Below are 13100 nucleotides of genomic sequence, written 5' to 3'. Positions count from 1 at the left end.
GCAGATTTGTCTCCCCAGATTCAAATGGACCAGAAAACCAGAGACTCAATCCTCTGGTGGTTGTCTCTGGATCACCTGTCTCAGGGAATGAGTTTCCGCAGGCCGGAGTGGATCATTGTCACGACCGACGCCAGCCTCCTAGGCTGGGGCGCGGTCTGGGAATCCCTGAAGGCTCAGGGTCTATGGTCTCAGGAAGAATCTCTTCTCCCGATAAACATTTTGGAATTGAGAGCGATATTCAATGCGCTCCAGGCATGGCCTCAACTAGCGGAGGCCAAATTCATCAGATTTCAGTCGGACAACATGACGACTGTGGCGTACATCAATCATCAGGGGGGAACAAAGAGTTCCCTGGCGATGAGAGAGGTATCCAAAATCATCAAATGGGCAGAGGATCACTCTTGCCATCTATCAGCAATTCACATACCAGGAGTGGACAACTGGGAAGCGGATTATCTGAGTCGTCAGACTTTCTATCCGGGGGAGTGGGAACTTCACCCGGAGGTTTTTGCCCAGTTAACCCAACTATGGGGCATTCCAGATCTGGATCTGATGGCGTCACGTCAGAACTCCAAAGTTCCACGTTACGGGTCCAGGTCCAGGGATCCCAAGGCGACATTGGTAGATGCCTTAGTAGCGCCTTGGTCATTCAATCTAGCTTATGTCTTTCCACCGTTTCCACTTCTCCCCCGGCTAGTAGCCAGGATCAAACAGGAGAAGGCTTCGGTAATTTTGATAGCTCCTGCGTGGCCACGCAGGACTTGGTATGCAGACCTGGTGAATATGTCATCGGTTCCACCATGGTAGATGCCTTAGTAGCGCCTTGGTCATTCAATCTAGCTTATGTCTTTCCACCGTTTCCACTTCTCCCCCGGCTAGTAGCCAGGATCAAACAGGAGAAGGCTTCGGTAATTTTGATAGCTCCTGCGTGGCCACGCAGGACTTGGTATGCAGACCTGGTGAATATGTCATCGGTTCCACCATGGAAGCTACCTTTGAGGCAGGACCTTCTAATTCAAGGTCCATTCGAACATCCAAACCTAGTTTCTCTGCAACTGACTGCTTGGAGATTGAACACTTGATTCTAGCTAAGCGTGAGTTTTCGGAATCTGTTATAGATTCCCTGATCCAGGCTAGAAAGCCTGTCACTAGGAAAATTTACCATAAGACATGGAGGAAATATCTTTCTTGGTGTGAATCCAAAGGTTACTCATGGAGTAAGATTAGGATTCCAAGGATTCTAGCCTTTCTCCAAGAAGGATTGGAGAAAGGTTTGTCAGCTAGTTCCTTAAAAGGACAGATTTCCGCTCTGTCTGTTTTGTTACACAAGCATCTGGCAGCAGTGCCAGATGTTCAGGCGTTTGTACAGGCTTTAGTCAGAATCAAGCCTGTCTATAGACCTGTGGCTCCTCCATGGAGTCCAAATTTAGTTATTTCAGTTCTTCAAGGGGTTCCGTTTGAACCTCTACATTCCATAGATATCAAGTTACTATCTTGGAAAGTTTTGTTTTTGGTAGCTATTTCTTCTGCTAGAAGAGTTTCTGAATTGTCTGCTTTGCAGTGTAATTCACCTTACCTGGTGTTCCATGCAGATAAGGTTGTTTTACGTACCAAACCTGGTTTTCTTCCAAAAGTGGTTTCCAATAAGAATATTAACCAGGAGATAGTTGTTCCTTCTCTGTGTCCTAATCCAGTTTCTAACAAGGAACGTCTGTTGCACAATCTTGATGTGGTTCGTGCTTTAAAGTTCTATCTAAAAGCAACTAAAGACTTCAGACAAACATCGTCCTTGTTTGTCGTCTATTCTGGCAAGAGGAGAGGTCAAAAGGCGACTGCGACCTCTCTGTCCTTCTGGCTGAAAAGCATCATCCGGTTGGCTTATGAGTCTGCTGGAAGGCAGCCCCCTGAACGAATTACAGCTCACTCTACTAGAGCTGTGGCTTCCACATGGGCTTTCAAGAATGAGGCTTCTGTTGAGCAGATCTGTAAGGCAGCGACTTGGTCTTCTCTGCATACATTTGCCAAATTTTACAAATTCGATACTTTTGCTTCTTCGGGGGCTATTTTTGGGAGAAAGGTTTTGCAAGCAGTGGTGTCTTCCGTTTAGGTTACCTGACTTGTTCCCTCCCTTCATCCGTGTCCTAAAGCTTTGGTATTGGTTCCCACAAGTAAGGATGAAGCCGTGGACCGGATACACCAATGTAGGAGAAAACAGAATTTATGTTTACCTGATAAATTTCTTTCTCCTACGGTGTATCCGGTCCACGGCCCACCCTGGCATTTTAGTCAGGCTTAAATTTATTTTTGTAAACTTTTTCTCCTAATAATCGGTCGAATGACTGGGGGGGGCGGAGCCTGAGGGGAGCTATATGGACAGCTCTGCTGTGTGCTCTCTTTGCTACTTCCTGTAGGGATTGAGAATATCCCACAAATAAGGATGAAGCCGTGGACCAGATACACCGTAGGAGAAAGAAATTTATCAGGTAAACATAAATTCTGTTTTTTACGCCCGCTGCTATTACGAGTCTTACAGGTATAGGTGTACCGCACACTTCTTTGGCCTTACCTCATAACGACTTAAACTTCGTAAAGTCTTTTTTCTATGGGACTTTCATAGCGCCGGTATTACGAGTCTGTCCTGGGAGGCCAAAAAATGAGTGGTACACCCTACCCTGTCAAGAGTCCTAAAGCATTTAAAAGTCAGTAGTTAAGAGTTTTATGGTACAACGCCATAACATAAAACTCATAACTAAAGTGCTAAAAAGTACACTAACACCCACAAACTACCTGTTAACCCCTAAACCAAGGCCCTCCCGCATCGCAAACACTAAAATTAAATTTTGAACCCCTAATCTGCCGCTCCGGACACCGCCGCCACCTACATTATATTTATTAACCCCTAATCTGCTGCCCCCAATGTCGCTGCAATCTACCTACACTTATTAACCCCTAATCTGCTGCCCCAAAATAAACATATTAACCCGTTTACCGCCGCACTCCCGCCTCGCAAACATTAGTTAAATATTATCAACCCCTAATCTGCCGTCCCTAATATCGCCACCACCTACCTACACTTATTAACCCCTAATCTGCCGCCCCCAACGTTGCCGCCACTATACTAAATTTATTAACCCCTAAACCTAAGTCTAACCCTAACCCTAACACCCCTAACTTAAATATAATTACAATACATCTAAATAACAATTCCTATCATTACCTAAATTATTCCTATTTAAAACTAAATACCTATAAAATAAACCCTAAGATAGCTACAATATAACTAATAGTTACATTGTAGCTAGTTTAGGGTTTATTTTTATTTTACAGGCAAGTTTGTATTTATTTTAACTAGGTACAATAGTTATTAAATAGTTATTAACTATTTAATAACTACCTAGCTAAAATAAATACAAAAGTACCTGTAAAATAAAACCTAACCTAAGTTACAATAACACCTAACACTACACTATAATTAAATAAATTAACTAAATTAAATACAATTACCTAAATTAAATTAAATTAGCTAAAGTACAAAAAAAACACAAAATTACAGAAAATAATAAACAAATTATTAAAAGGGCAGTTAGTTCTTTGGCAGGCCCAAACCCTAACCTAAAAATAAAACCCATCCAATACACTCTTAAAAAAACCTAACACTAACCCCCTGAAGATCGACTTACAGTTCTGAAGACTGGACATCCATCCTCAAAGCAAAAGTCTGCATCCAACTGGGCCGAAGTCCTCAACGAAGCCGGGAGAAGTCTTCATCCAAGCCGGGCGAAGTGGTCCTCCAGACGGGCAGAACTTTTCATCCAGACGGCATCTTCTATCTTCATCCATCTGACGCGGAGCGGGTTAATCTTCAAGACATCCGACACGGAGCATCCTCTTCATCCGACGACTAAAGACGAATGAAGGTACCTTTAAGTGACATCTTCCAAGATGGCATCCCTTAGATTCTGATTGGCTGATAGAATCCTATCAGCCAATCGGAATTAAGGTAGAAAAAATCCTATTGGCTGATGCAATCAGCCAATAGGATTGAGCTCACATTCTATTGGCTGTTCCAATCCGGCTTGGATGAAGACTTCTCCCGGCTTCGTTGAGGACTTCGGCCCGGTTGGATGAAGACTTCTGCCGCTTCCTTGAGGATGGATGTCCGGTCTTCAGAACTGTAAGTCGATCTTCAGGGGGTTAGTGTTAGGGTTTTTTAAGGGTGTATTGGGTGGGTTTTATTTTTAGGTTAGGGTTTGGGCCTGCAAAAGAGCTAATTGCCCTTTTAAGGGCAATGCCCATCCAAATGCCCTTTTCAGGCCAATGGGGAGCTTAGGATTTTTTAGATAGTATTTTATTTGGGGGGTTGTTTGTGTGGGTGGTTGGTTTTACTGTTGGGGGGTTGTTTGTATTTTTTTACAGGTAAAAGAGTTGATTACTTTGGGGCAATGCCCCACAAAAAGGCCCTTTTTTAGGACTTTTGGTAGTTTAGTTTAGGCTAGGGTTTTTTTTTATTTTGGGGGGGCTTTTTTATTTTGATAGGGCTATTAGATTAGGTGTAATTAGTTTAAATATATGTAATTTGTTTATTATTTTCTGCAATTTAGTGTTTGTTTGTTTTTTACTTTAGCTAATTTAATTTAGGTAATTGTATTTAATTTAGTTAATTTATTTAATTATAGTGTCGTGTTAGGTGTTATTGTAACTTAGCTTAGGTTTTATTTTACAGGTACTTTTGTATTTATTTTAGCTAGGTAGTTATTAAATAGTTAATAACTATTTAGTAACTATTCTACCTAGTTAAAATAAATACAAACTTGCCTGTAAAATAAAAATAAACCCTAAGCTAGCTACAATGTAACTACTAGTTATATTGTAGCTAGCTTAGGGTTTATTTTATAGGTAAGTATTTAGTTTTAAATAGGAATAATTTAGGTAATGATAGGAATTGTTATTTAGATTTATTGTAATTATATTTAAGTTAGGGGGTGTTAGGGTTAGGGTTAGACTTAGGTTTAGGGGTTAATAAATTTAGTATAGTGGCGGCAACGTTGGGAGCGGCAGATTAGGGGTTAATAAGTGTAGGTAGGTGGCGGCGATGTTAGGGACGGCAGATTAGGGGTTAATAATATTTAACTAATGTTTGCGAGGCGGGAGTGCGGCGGTTTAGGGGTTAATATGTTTATTATAGTGGCAGCGACTATTAGGGGTTAATACTAGCGCTGCGGAATCTGTTGGCGCTCTACAAATAACTGATAATAATAATAAGTGTAGGTAGATTGCGGCAACATTGGGGGCGGCAGATTAGGGGTTAATAAATATAATGTAGGCGTCGGCGATGTTGGGGGCAGCACATTAGGGGTTCATAAGTATAATGTAGGTGGCAGTGGTGTTCGGAGTGGCAGATTAGGTGTTAATAAATAAAATACAGGTGTCGGCGGTGTCAGGGGAAGCAGATTAGGGGTTAATAAGTATAAGATTAGGGGTGTTTAGACTCTGGGTTCATGTTAGGGTGTTCGGTGTAGACATAAATTTTATTTCCCCATAGGAATCAATGGGGCTGCGTTACTGAGTTTTACACTGCTTTTTTGCAGGTGTTAGACTTTTTCTCAACCCGCTCTCCGTGTTGATTCCTATGGGGAAATCGTGCACGAGCACGTTACACCAGCTCACCGCTGACTTAAGCAGCGCTGGTATTGGAGTGCGGTAATGAGCAAAATTTTGCTCAACGCTCACTTCTTGCCTGTTAACGCCGGGTTTGTAAGAACTCGTAATACCAGTGCTGCATGTAAGTGAGCGGTAAAACAAAACTGCTCATTAGCACCGCATAGCCTCTAATGCAAATACTTCCAATAGAATTGTTCTATTGTTGTTAAACATATGTTTCTTCAACTAGCATTTGATATTAAAGACCCTTTGATCTTTCTAGAGAAGAAATTGAAAAAGTTGATGATAAAATGGGAGAAGTTTTTACTATCCCATTCGTGTGATATACAAAGACAAATTATAGCCCCATTACAGGATTTTCAGACATTCCAACAGCTAACCCTGTTAAACAAATACCAACAGTTGGCAAAATGAGTAAATCAAAGGTGTAGGGGTGGGATGGAGTGGGGGAGGAGTACAGCCCTTTTTTTTTGTTTGTTTGTTTGTTTGATTTGTCTGTTGTTGTTTTTTTATTATTATTATTTTTTTTTTTGTTTTTTTGTTTTTAGGTCAAGAAAAAAAAAAGAAAAGAAAAAAATATTCCAAAAGTATAGTGCTGGATACATAGGGAGGCTTATGGTATTCTAAATATTGTCTGAAAGTTAAGAAAGTAATAGGATAACTGATATCTGATTATTTGATAAGTCTGCCTCTCTAACATATTATACAGTTATAGTATTATACCATTGCATTCCGCGAGGGGTAAGGCAAGCATAAATGAGAAGTTGTCTGCCTCAATTTCGTTTTTTTCTCCTTATTCTTATGTTTCTAAGTACACACCCTGCGAGGTGAAATGTAAACCCGATTGAGAGGCTGTCTTTTTGTTTCTGTTTTATCTTTTTTTATTTATTTATAGTAAACACCCAGCGTGGTGAAATGTATGCCTATATTAGAGGTTGTTTATGAGTTTTGACATACCCTGCAAGGTGAAATGTAATCCTATTTGAAAGGTGTGTATTTTTACTTTTGGTTTATTAATAAAAAAATAACAGTAAAAAAAAAGAATTGTTCTTCATTTAGAAAAACATGTTATTTTTACATACTGTGCCCTCCACTAATATTGGCACCCTTGGTAAATATGAGCAAAGAATGCTGTGAAAATTTGCCTTTATTGTTTAACCTTCAAAAAGTACACAAAGTACACAAAAATACTATACAGGTTTATCTATATTTGCGTGGAACAATTATTGGCACCCTTTTAGTCAATACTTTGTGCTACCTCCCTTTGCCAAGATAACAGCTCTGAGTCTTCTCCTATAATGCCTAATGAGGTTGGAGAATACATGGTAAGGGATCTGAGACCATTCCTACATACATAATCTCTCCAGATCCTTCAAATTTTGAGGTTGATGCTGGTGGACTCTCCACTTCAGTTCACCCCACAGATTTTCTATGTGGTTCAAGTCAGGGGACTGAGATGGTCATGGCAGGACATTCATTTTGTGGTCATTAAACCATTTCTGTCTTAATTTTAATGTATGTTTTGGATCATTGTTCTGCTGGAAGATCCAGCCACGGCCCATTTTAAGCTTTCTGGCAGAGGCAGTCAGGTGTTCATTTAATATCTGTTGATATTTGATAGAGTCCACGATGCCATGTATCCTAACAAAATTCCAGGTCCTCTGGCATAAAAACAGCCCCAAGCCATTAAAGAACCACTACCATATTTAACTGTAAGCATGAGGTTTTTTTCCACATGGCTACCTCTCTGTGTGCGCCAAATCCCCCTCTGGTGTTTATTGTCAAAAAGCTCTATTTTGGTTTCATCTGACCATAGAACCCAATCCCAAACAACTTGTGGTGATGTCAGATTGTAGTTTTGGAGACGTTCTACCTCAAGACACAACTAACTTCCGCAATTCTCCAGCTGTGATCCTAGAAGATATTTTGGGCACTCAAACCATCCTCTTCACAGTGCATTGAGACAATATAGACACACGTCCTCTTCCAGGTTGATTCATAACATTTCCAGTTGACTAGAACTTCTTAATTATTGAAATGATGGTAGAAATGAACAATTATAATGCTTTCGCTATTTTCATATATCCACTTCCCATTTTGTGACGCTCAACAACTTTTGTGCCGCACATCGCAGCTATTTATACCCCTGTAAAACAGGAAGTCATGGTTGTAAAATGTTCTGTTCCTAGTCACCAAGGTGTACTAAAAAATGTAAAATATCAATGGGAATATAATTAAAATATATTTTTCTCATATGAATTCTTAGGGGTGCCAATAATTGTGACACACATATAATTAACAAACCCCTAGATTACGAGTTTTGCGCTATAGAGGGTGCGAAGTGAATGCAACAAAAGTTGCGTTATTTCACCCTCCATAGCGCTGCCATTAAAAGTCTCTAGAAAGCCTCCTTGGGCGTACGATATGGTGGCGATAAACTCCATACCACACAAAATCCAAGGGCTGAGAACACGTGCTCGAAAAAAACATGTGAAGCGCGGAATGAAAAACCCTGTAACACAACCCTACTGATGTCTATGGGGAAAAAAGTTATGTTTAAACCTAACACCCTAACATAAACCCCAAGTCTAAACACCCCTAATCTGCCGCCCCCGACATCGCCGACACCGAAATAAAGTTATTAACCCCTAATCTGCTGCTCCTGACATCGCTTCCACTAATAAAAGTTATTAACCCCTATTCCGCCACTCCCGACATCGCCGCCACTATAATAAAGTTATTAACCCCTATTCCCCAGCACCCCAACATCGCTGACACTATAATAAAGCTTTTAACCCCTATTCCGTAGCTCCCCAACATAGCTGGCACTAAATAAAGTTATTAACCCCTAAACCTCTGGCCTACCACATCACCGCCACTAAATAAACCTATTAACCCCTAAGCCACCAGCCCCCCACATTGCAAAAAAACTAAATTAAACTATTAACCCCTAAACCTAACAACCCCTAGCTTTAAATTAAAATTACAATATCCCTATCTTAAAATAAATAAAAACTTACCTGTGAAATTAAAAAAACCTAAGTTTAAACTAATAATTAATTAATAAAACATAGCTATTATACTAAAATTAAAATAATTACCAATTAAATAAACTAAATTACACATTAAAAAAACCTAAGACTACTAAAAAAGTTTGTCTAAAATTACAAAAAATAAAAAATATTAAATTACAAAAAATAACAAACGAAATTATCCAATATAAAAACAATTAACCTAATTAACACCTAATCTAATAGCCCTATAAAAATAAAAAATCCCTTTGTATTTTTTACAGTTAAAGAGCTGATTTCTTTAGGGCAATGCCCTACAAAATGCCCTTTTAAGGGCTATTGGTAGTTTATTGTAGGCTAGGGTTTTTTTATTTTGGGGGGCTTTTTTATTTATATAGGGCTATTAGATTAGGTGTTATTGTTTTTATTTTGGATAATTTCGTTTGTTATTTTTCTTAATTTAGTGTTTGTTATTTTTTGTAGTTTAGTATTTTTTAATTTTTGTAATTTTAGACTTATTTTTTTTTAGTAGAGTTAGTTTATATATAGTAGGTTAATTTATAGTTTAAACTTAGGTTTTTTTAATTTCACAGGTAAGTTTTTATTTATTTTAAGATAGGGATATTGTAATTTTAATTTAAAGTTAAGGGGTTGTTAGGTTTAGGGGTTAATAGTTTAATTTAGTTTTTTGCGATGTGGGGGGATGGCGGTTTAGAGGTTAATAGGTTTATTTAGTGGTGGTGATGTGGGAGGCCAGAGGTTTAGGGGTTAATAACTTTATTTAGTGGCGGCAATGTCGGGAAGTGGCGGAATAGGGGTTAATAGCTTTATTATAGTGTCAGCAATGTTGGGGAGTGGTGGAATAGGGATTAATAACTTTTATTAGTGGCCGCAATGTCGGGAGCAACACATTAGGGGTTAATAGGTAGTTTATTGGTGTTAGTGTAGTTTGTAACACTTTAGTTATGAGTTTTGTGAAACATTTTTGTTGCGCATAAAACTCAGAACTACTGCTTTCAGAAAGTGGAACGGATCGTGTCGGTATAGGCTGTGTGGGCTCGACGTTGCGTTACAGGCTAAAATGCTTGCGGTACAGCTATACTGACAAGACTCGTAATGGCTGCATTACTGGTTTTACGCTGAAATGGCCATTTTTTTCAGTGTTAAAACCGTAACGCACAACTCGTAATATAGCCAAAAGTTTTTTGTGTTTTTTAAAAACCTGTGTTGTGTTTGCAATTGATTGATATCCATGAAAGCAAAGTATGATTGAATTATTTTGAACAAAGGTCAAAAGATTAAACAATAAAGACAATTTCTCAAAGCCTTCCTTGCTCATTATTACCAAGGGTGCCAATATTAGTGGAGGGCACTGTATATATAGATAGATAGATAGATAGATAGATACATACACAGACACACATAGCGTGTGAACAAAAGACAGAAGAGGCTTAGTAGCTCTCCCCAAAGAAGTCTATGGGGAAAGGGAGTCAGTGTGGCTGTGGTGTCTGACCTGTAGATGTTAGTGCTATTAATTTAACTTGAGCAGGGTTAGCGCTCAATAGCGCTATTTTTTTGCACTCCACTTGTAATCTAGGCCATAATGTTCATAGTGTAAACTTATCCTAAGTCTGTAATAAAGCCGTTCCAGCCTCTACAATTCCAAGGTCATTCTGTACAGCTTTGCATATATGCAAACCATAAGATATCAATTGTAAGATCAGGAAAGACAGTAAGCCATTTCAGTTTCAATTAATTTAATGAGCTTTACATACTTTAGATTATTATTGTATTTTTTTCTTATGAAATTAAACTCAAAATGTTTAAATAAATTTAAATAATAAAAATAATTAAAACTGCAATATGCGTTCATTATCTATTCTGTTTGCTTATACTGTAACAATTGTTCTTATCCTATGCCTCCTTGAGAGTTTGGAAGTTAAAATCTGTAACCTTTATTTACTGTAAAATACTGTAACTTGCCAGAAGTACTAATATACTACATGTTAATAGCATAGAGCAGTGAACAATCACATTTACAGAGACACCTATTTGGCCAAAATTAAGGGAAATAAACATTTTCAAAAACATTTTTTTCAAGTAGTTTGTAAGCTTAATATGCAGATTTTTTCAAACCATTAAGAAGATGACAGTTTTAAATGATTGGTATATAGATATTTCAGTACTTTCAGTACTTCTAAAATAGCTTATATATGCTGTGCCTATCTAAAATTAATTTAGCGTCACTTTAAATTGGTCAAGAAAAAAACATTATTATTTAATTTCCTAGTATATGACATTTCACATTCTGAATACAGGCACTAAATGTCATCCTTTATTTGTATAATATATAGAATTCTTCTTTGTAAGTGCATTTATCTCAGGTAAACTTCAATATATATTGTAAATATTTATTTTCCACACTGGTGCACTGCATTGTAGTTCTTGGTAAAATAAACTAGGAACTGAACCAATAAGGCGTATGTGTTACTGCTATGAATGGTATTTAAACCTAAGTCTGGTCTCTTACAAATGAATAGTAAGCACATAGTATATCTGTTACAGTATTCTCACTTCCAAGATGCTAAACAGTTTTTGCAGAAGCCACAGAGATAGATACATGGAGTGAAGCCAAAACCTTTTTAAGTATGAGCTTTGCTTCTTCTTAAACAGCTCCATCTGCAGATGGTCCGTGTCCAGCCAGTAGCATTTCCAAGAAACACAAGCTTCAAATAAAATGTAACCTGAACTTATAACAGGCTTCCAAAGTGGACCAAACTGAACCATTGGTTATGGATATTTAACTTAGGAAGAGATTGTTTTACAATAAGGACAACAGGGCATATGCTTTATGGCTTTTCCTCAAGAATAGTGGCCATTTTTGTCATCCACTGGTCATTATTTTAGTAGCCTTATAATGTTATTTTACACTTTATTATCAGCGGTATTCCCAAATAAATGTATAGAGAGCTTTGAAAGATAAACTTATGAAACATACAAATATGAGATATTTTTTGTTTACAAATAATTTTTTTAAAGATTGATAGTGCATGATTTTTTTAAATCAATTTGGGTATTGATGGAACATAAACCCTTTAATCCAAAAGGACGTATTTATACATCATGCGGTATTTTGCCTACCTTACACATGATGTATATATAAGTTCAAGCTGCAGGAAGCTCCAGCAGTCTCGGCTGTAAAGTTACAGCCAAGAGCTGGAGTTCCTGAGCTCCAAGCATCTGTCTGCATAATGAACTGGAGCATACGTTGTCCGCATTTATCACTGGACAAGCATTTCTAGTGCTAGCAGGGGCTGTCAATCATCCCAATCGGATCGGGATGATTTCAATCTAGCACCTAAAAGGTTGCAGAAAGTTTAAGGAGCAGCATTCGGATGGCTGCTGCTTTTTAACTTCCGTTTGAGGCAAGTCTGAGACAATGGGCCTCCTTAGCAGTATTCACTGCTTCATAAATGGAGCCTTAAATCTGAAATCTACAGTTTACTACAGAAAAGCCCTTTCTTCAATATAAAACTTATAGGAAATTATATAAAAATAAATCCAAATAAAATCATGAATCAGAAACTCACCGGTCTTATACTGTTTGTGATTAACCAAACCATGAAGATTCTAGAACTGACTTGGACCCCAGTTACAAGCACCGATGTGCGCACTATTCCTGAGAATGGAAATGAAAACATTTTTATAAAGAATAAATACCAACATAACTAAAATGGGAAAACATTACATGTAGTCTAACTTACCAAGTGCACAATGGATCATCTGTAAAAGAACAAACATGTTCAGATTAATATACAAAATCCTTTTAGAATTGCAAAAGTTTGTATCTCTTTAGAACCTCATCATTTGTTATATATATATATATATATATATATATATATGTTCCATATAGACAAGGAATTATTTATTGATGAGCAAGCTATTACATTATTATTATTACATTACAATAATATTATATAAGGTTTCTACATTTCAGTTAGAACAATATGTTGAATGAGAGTCAGTGACTGACTACTGCATTGTTTTATTGGATTGGAGTTGTGAATCATTCCCTGGCATTGGATGACATCACCAGAGATGTTCTGTTTGCCTCCTATTGTATAGACAAAGAATATGACAGCAGCAAAGAAATACTTAGCACAACCAGATTGTAGAATAATGTGATTCCAATTCCGTTGCTATTTTAATCACATTATTCTTTAGGTGCATTATAACAGTTTTTATCACCACTTGACAATGTAAGGTTCTATTACAGTCAAACAGAAATACAGTGCTGGGTGTCTCATACATTATTATATTTTTTTAAATTCAAGGGCATTTTTAAACCATTCAATCGCAACAGACATCACATTTACTGTGTAGTTTTGCAGTGTCTTGGCACATCATTAAAGAGACAGTGTACACTAA

The 13100-nt window shown here is 37.7% G+C and overlaps 1 protein-coding gene across 1 annotated transcript in view; it reads right to left on the bottom strand.

Annotated features, from left to right (window-relative positions):
- Positions 1 to 13100, bottom strand: part of HACD1 (3-hydroxyacyl-CoA dehydratase 1) — a 136291-nt gene that overhangs the window by 45975 nt on the left and 77216 nt on the right. The window contains exons 3-4 of the mRNA XM_053713978.1: positions 12437 to 12455; positions 12263 to 12351 (exon numbers count right to left, since the gene is read on the bottom strand). Coding sequence (XP_053569953.1) covers positions 12263 to 12351; positions 12437 to 12455 — 108 coding nt within the window. The remainder of the gene's footprint in view (positions 1 to 12262; positions 12352 to 12436; positions 12456 to 13100) is intronic.

The sequence above is a fragment of the Bombina bombina genome, chromosome 5, assembly GCF_027579735.1.
Source record: "Bombina bombina isolate aBomBom1 chromosome 5, aBomBom1.pri, whole genome shotgun sequence".
Taxonomy (NCBI): domain Eukaryota; kingdom Metazoa; phylum Chordata; class Amphibia; order Anura; family Bombinatoridae; genus Bombina; species Bombina bombina.
This window is presented reverse-complemented; position numbering and strand designations above follow the sequence as displayed.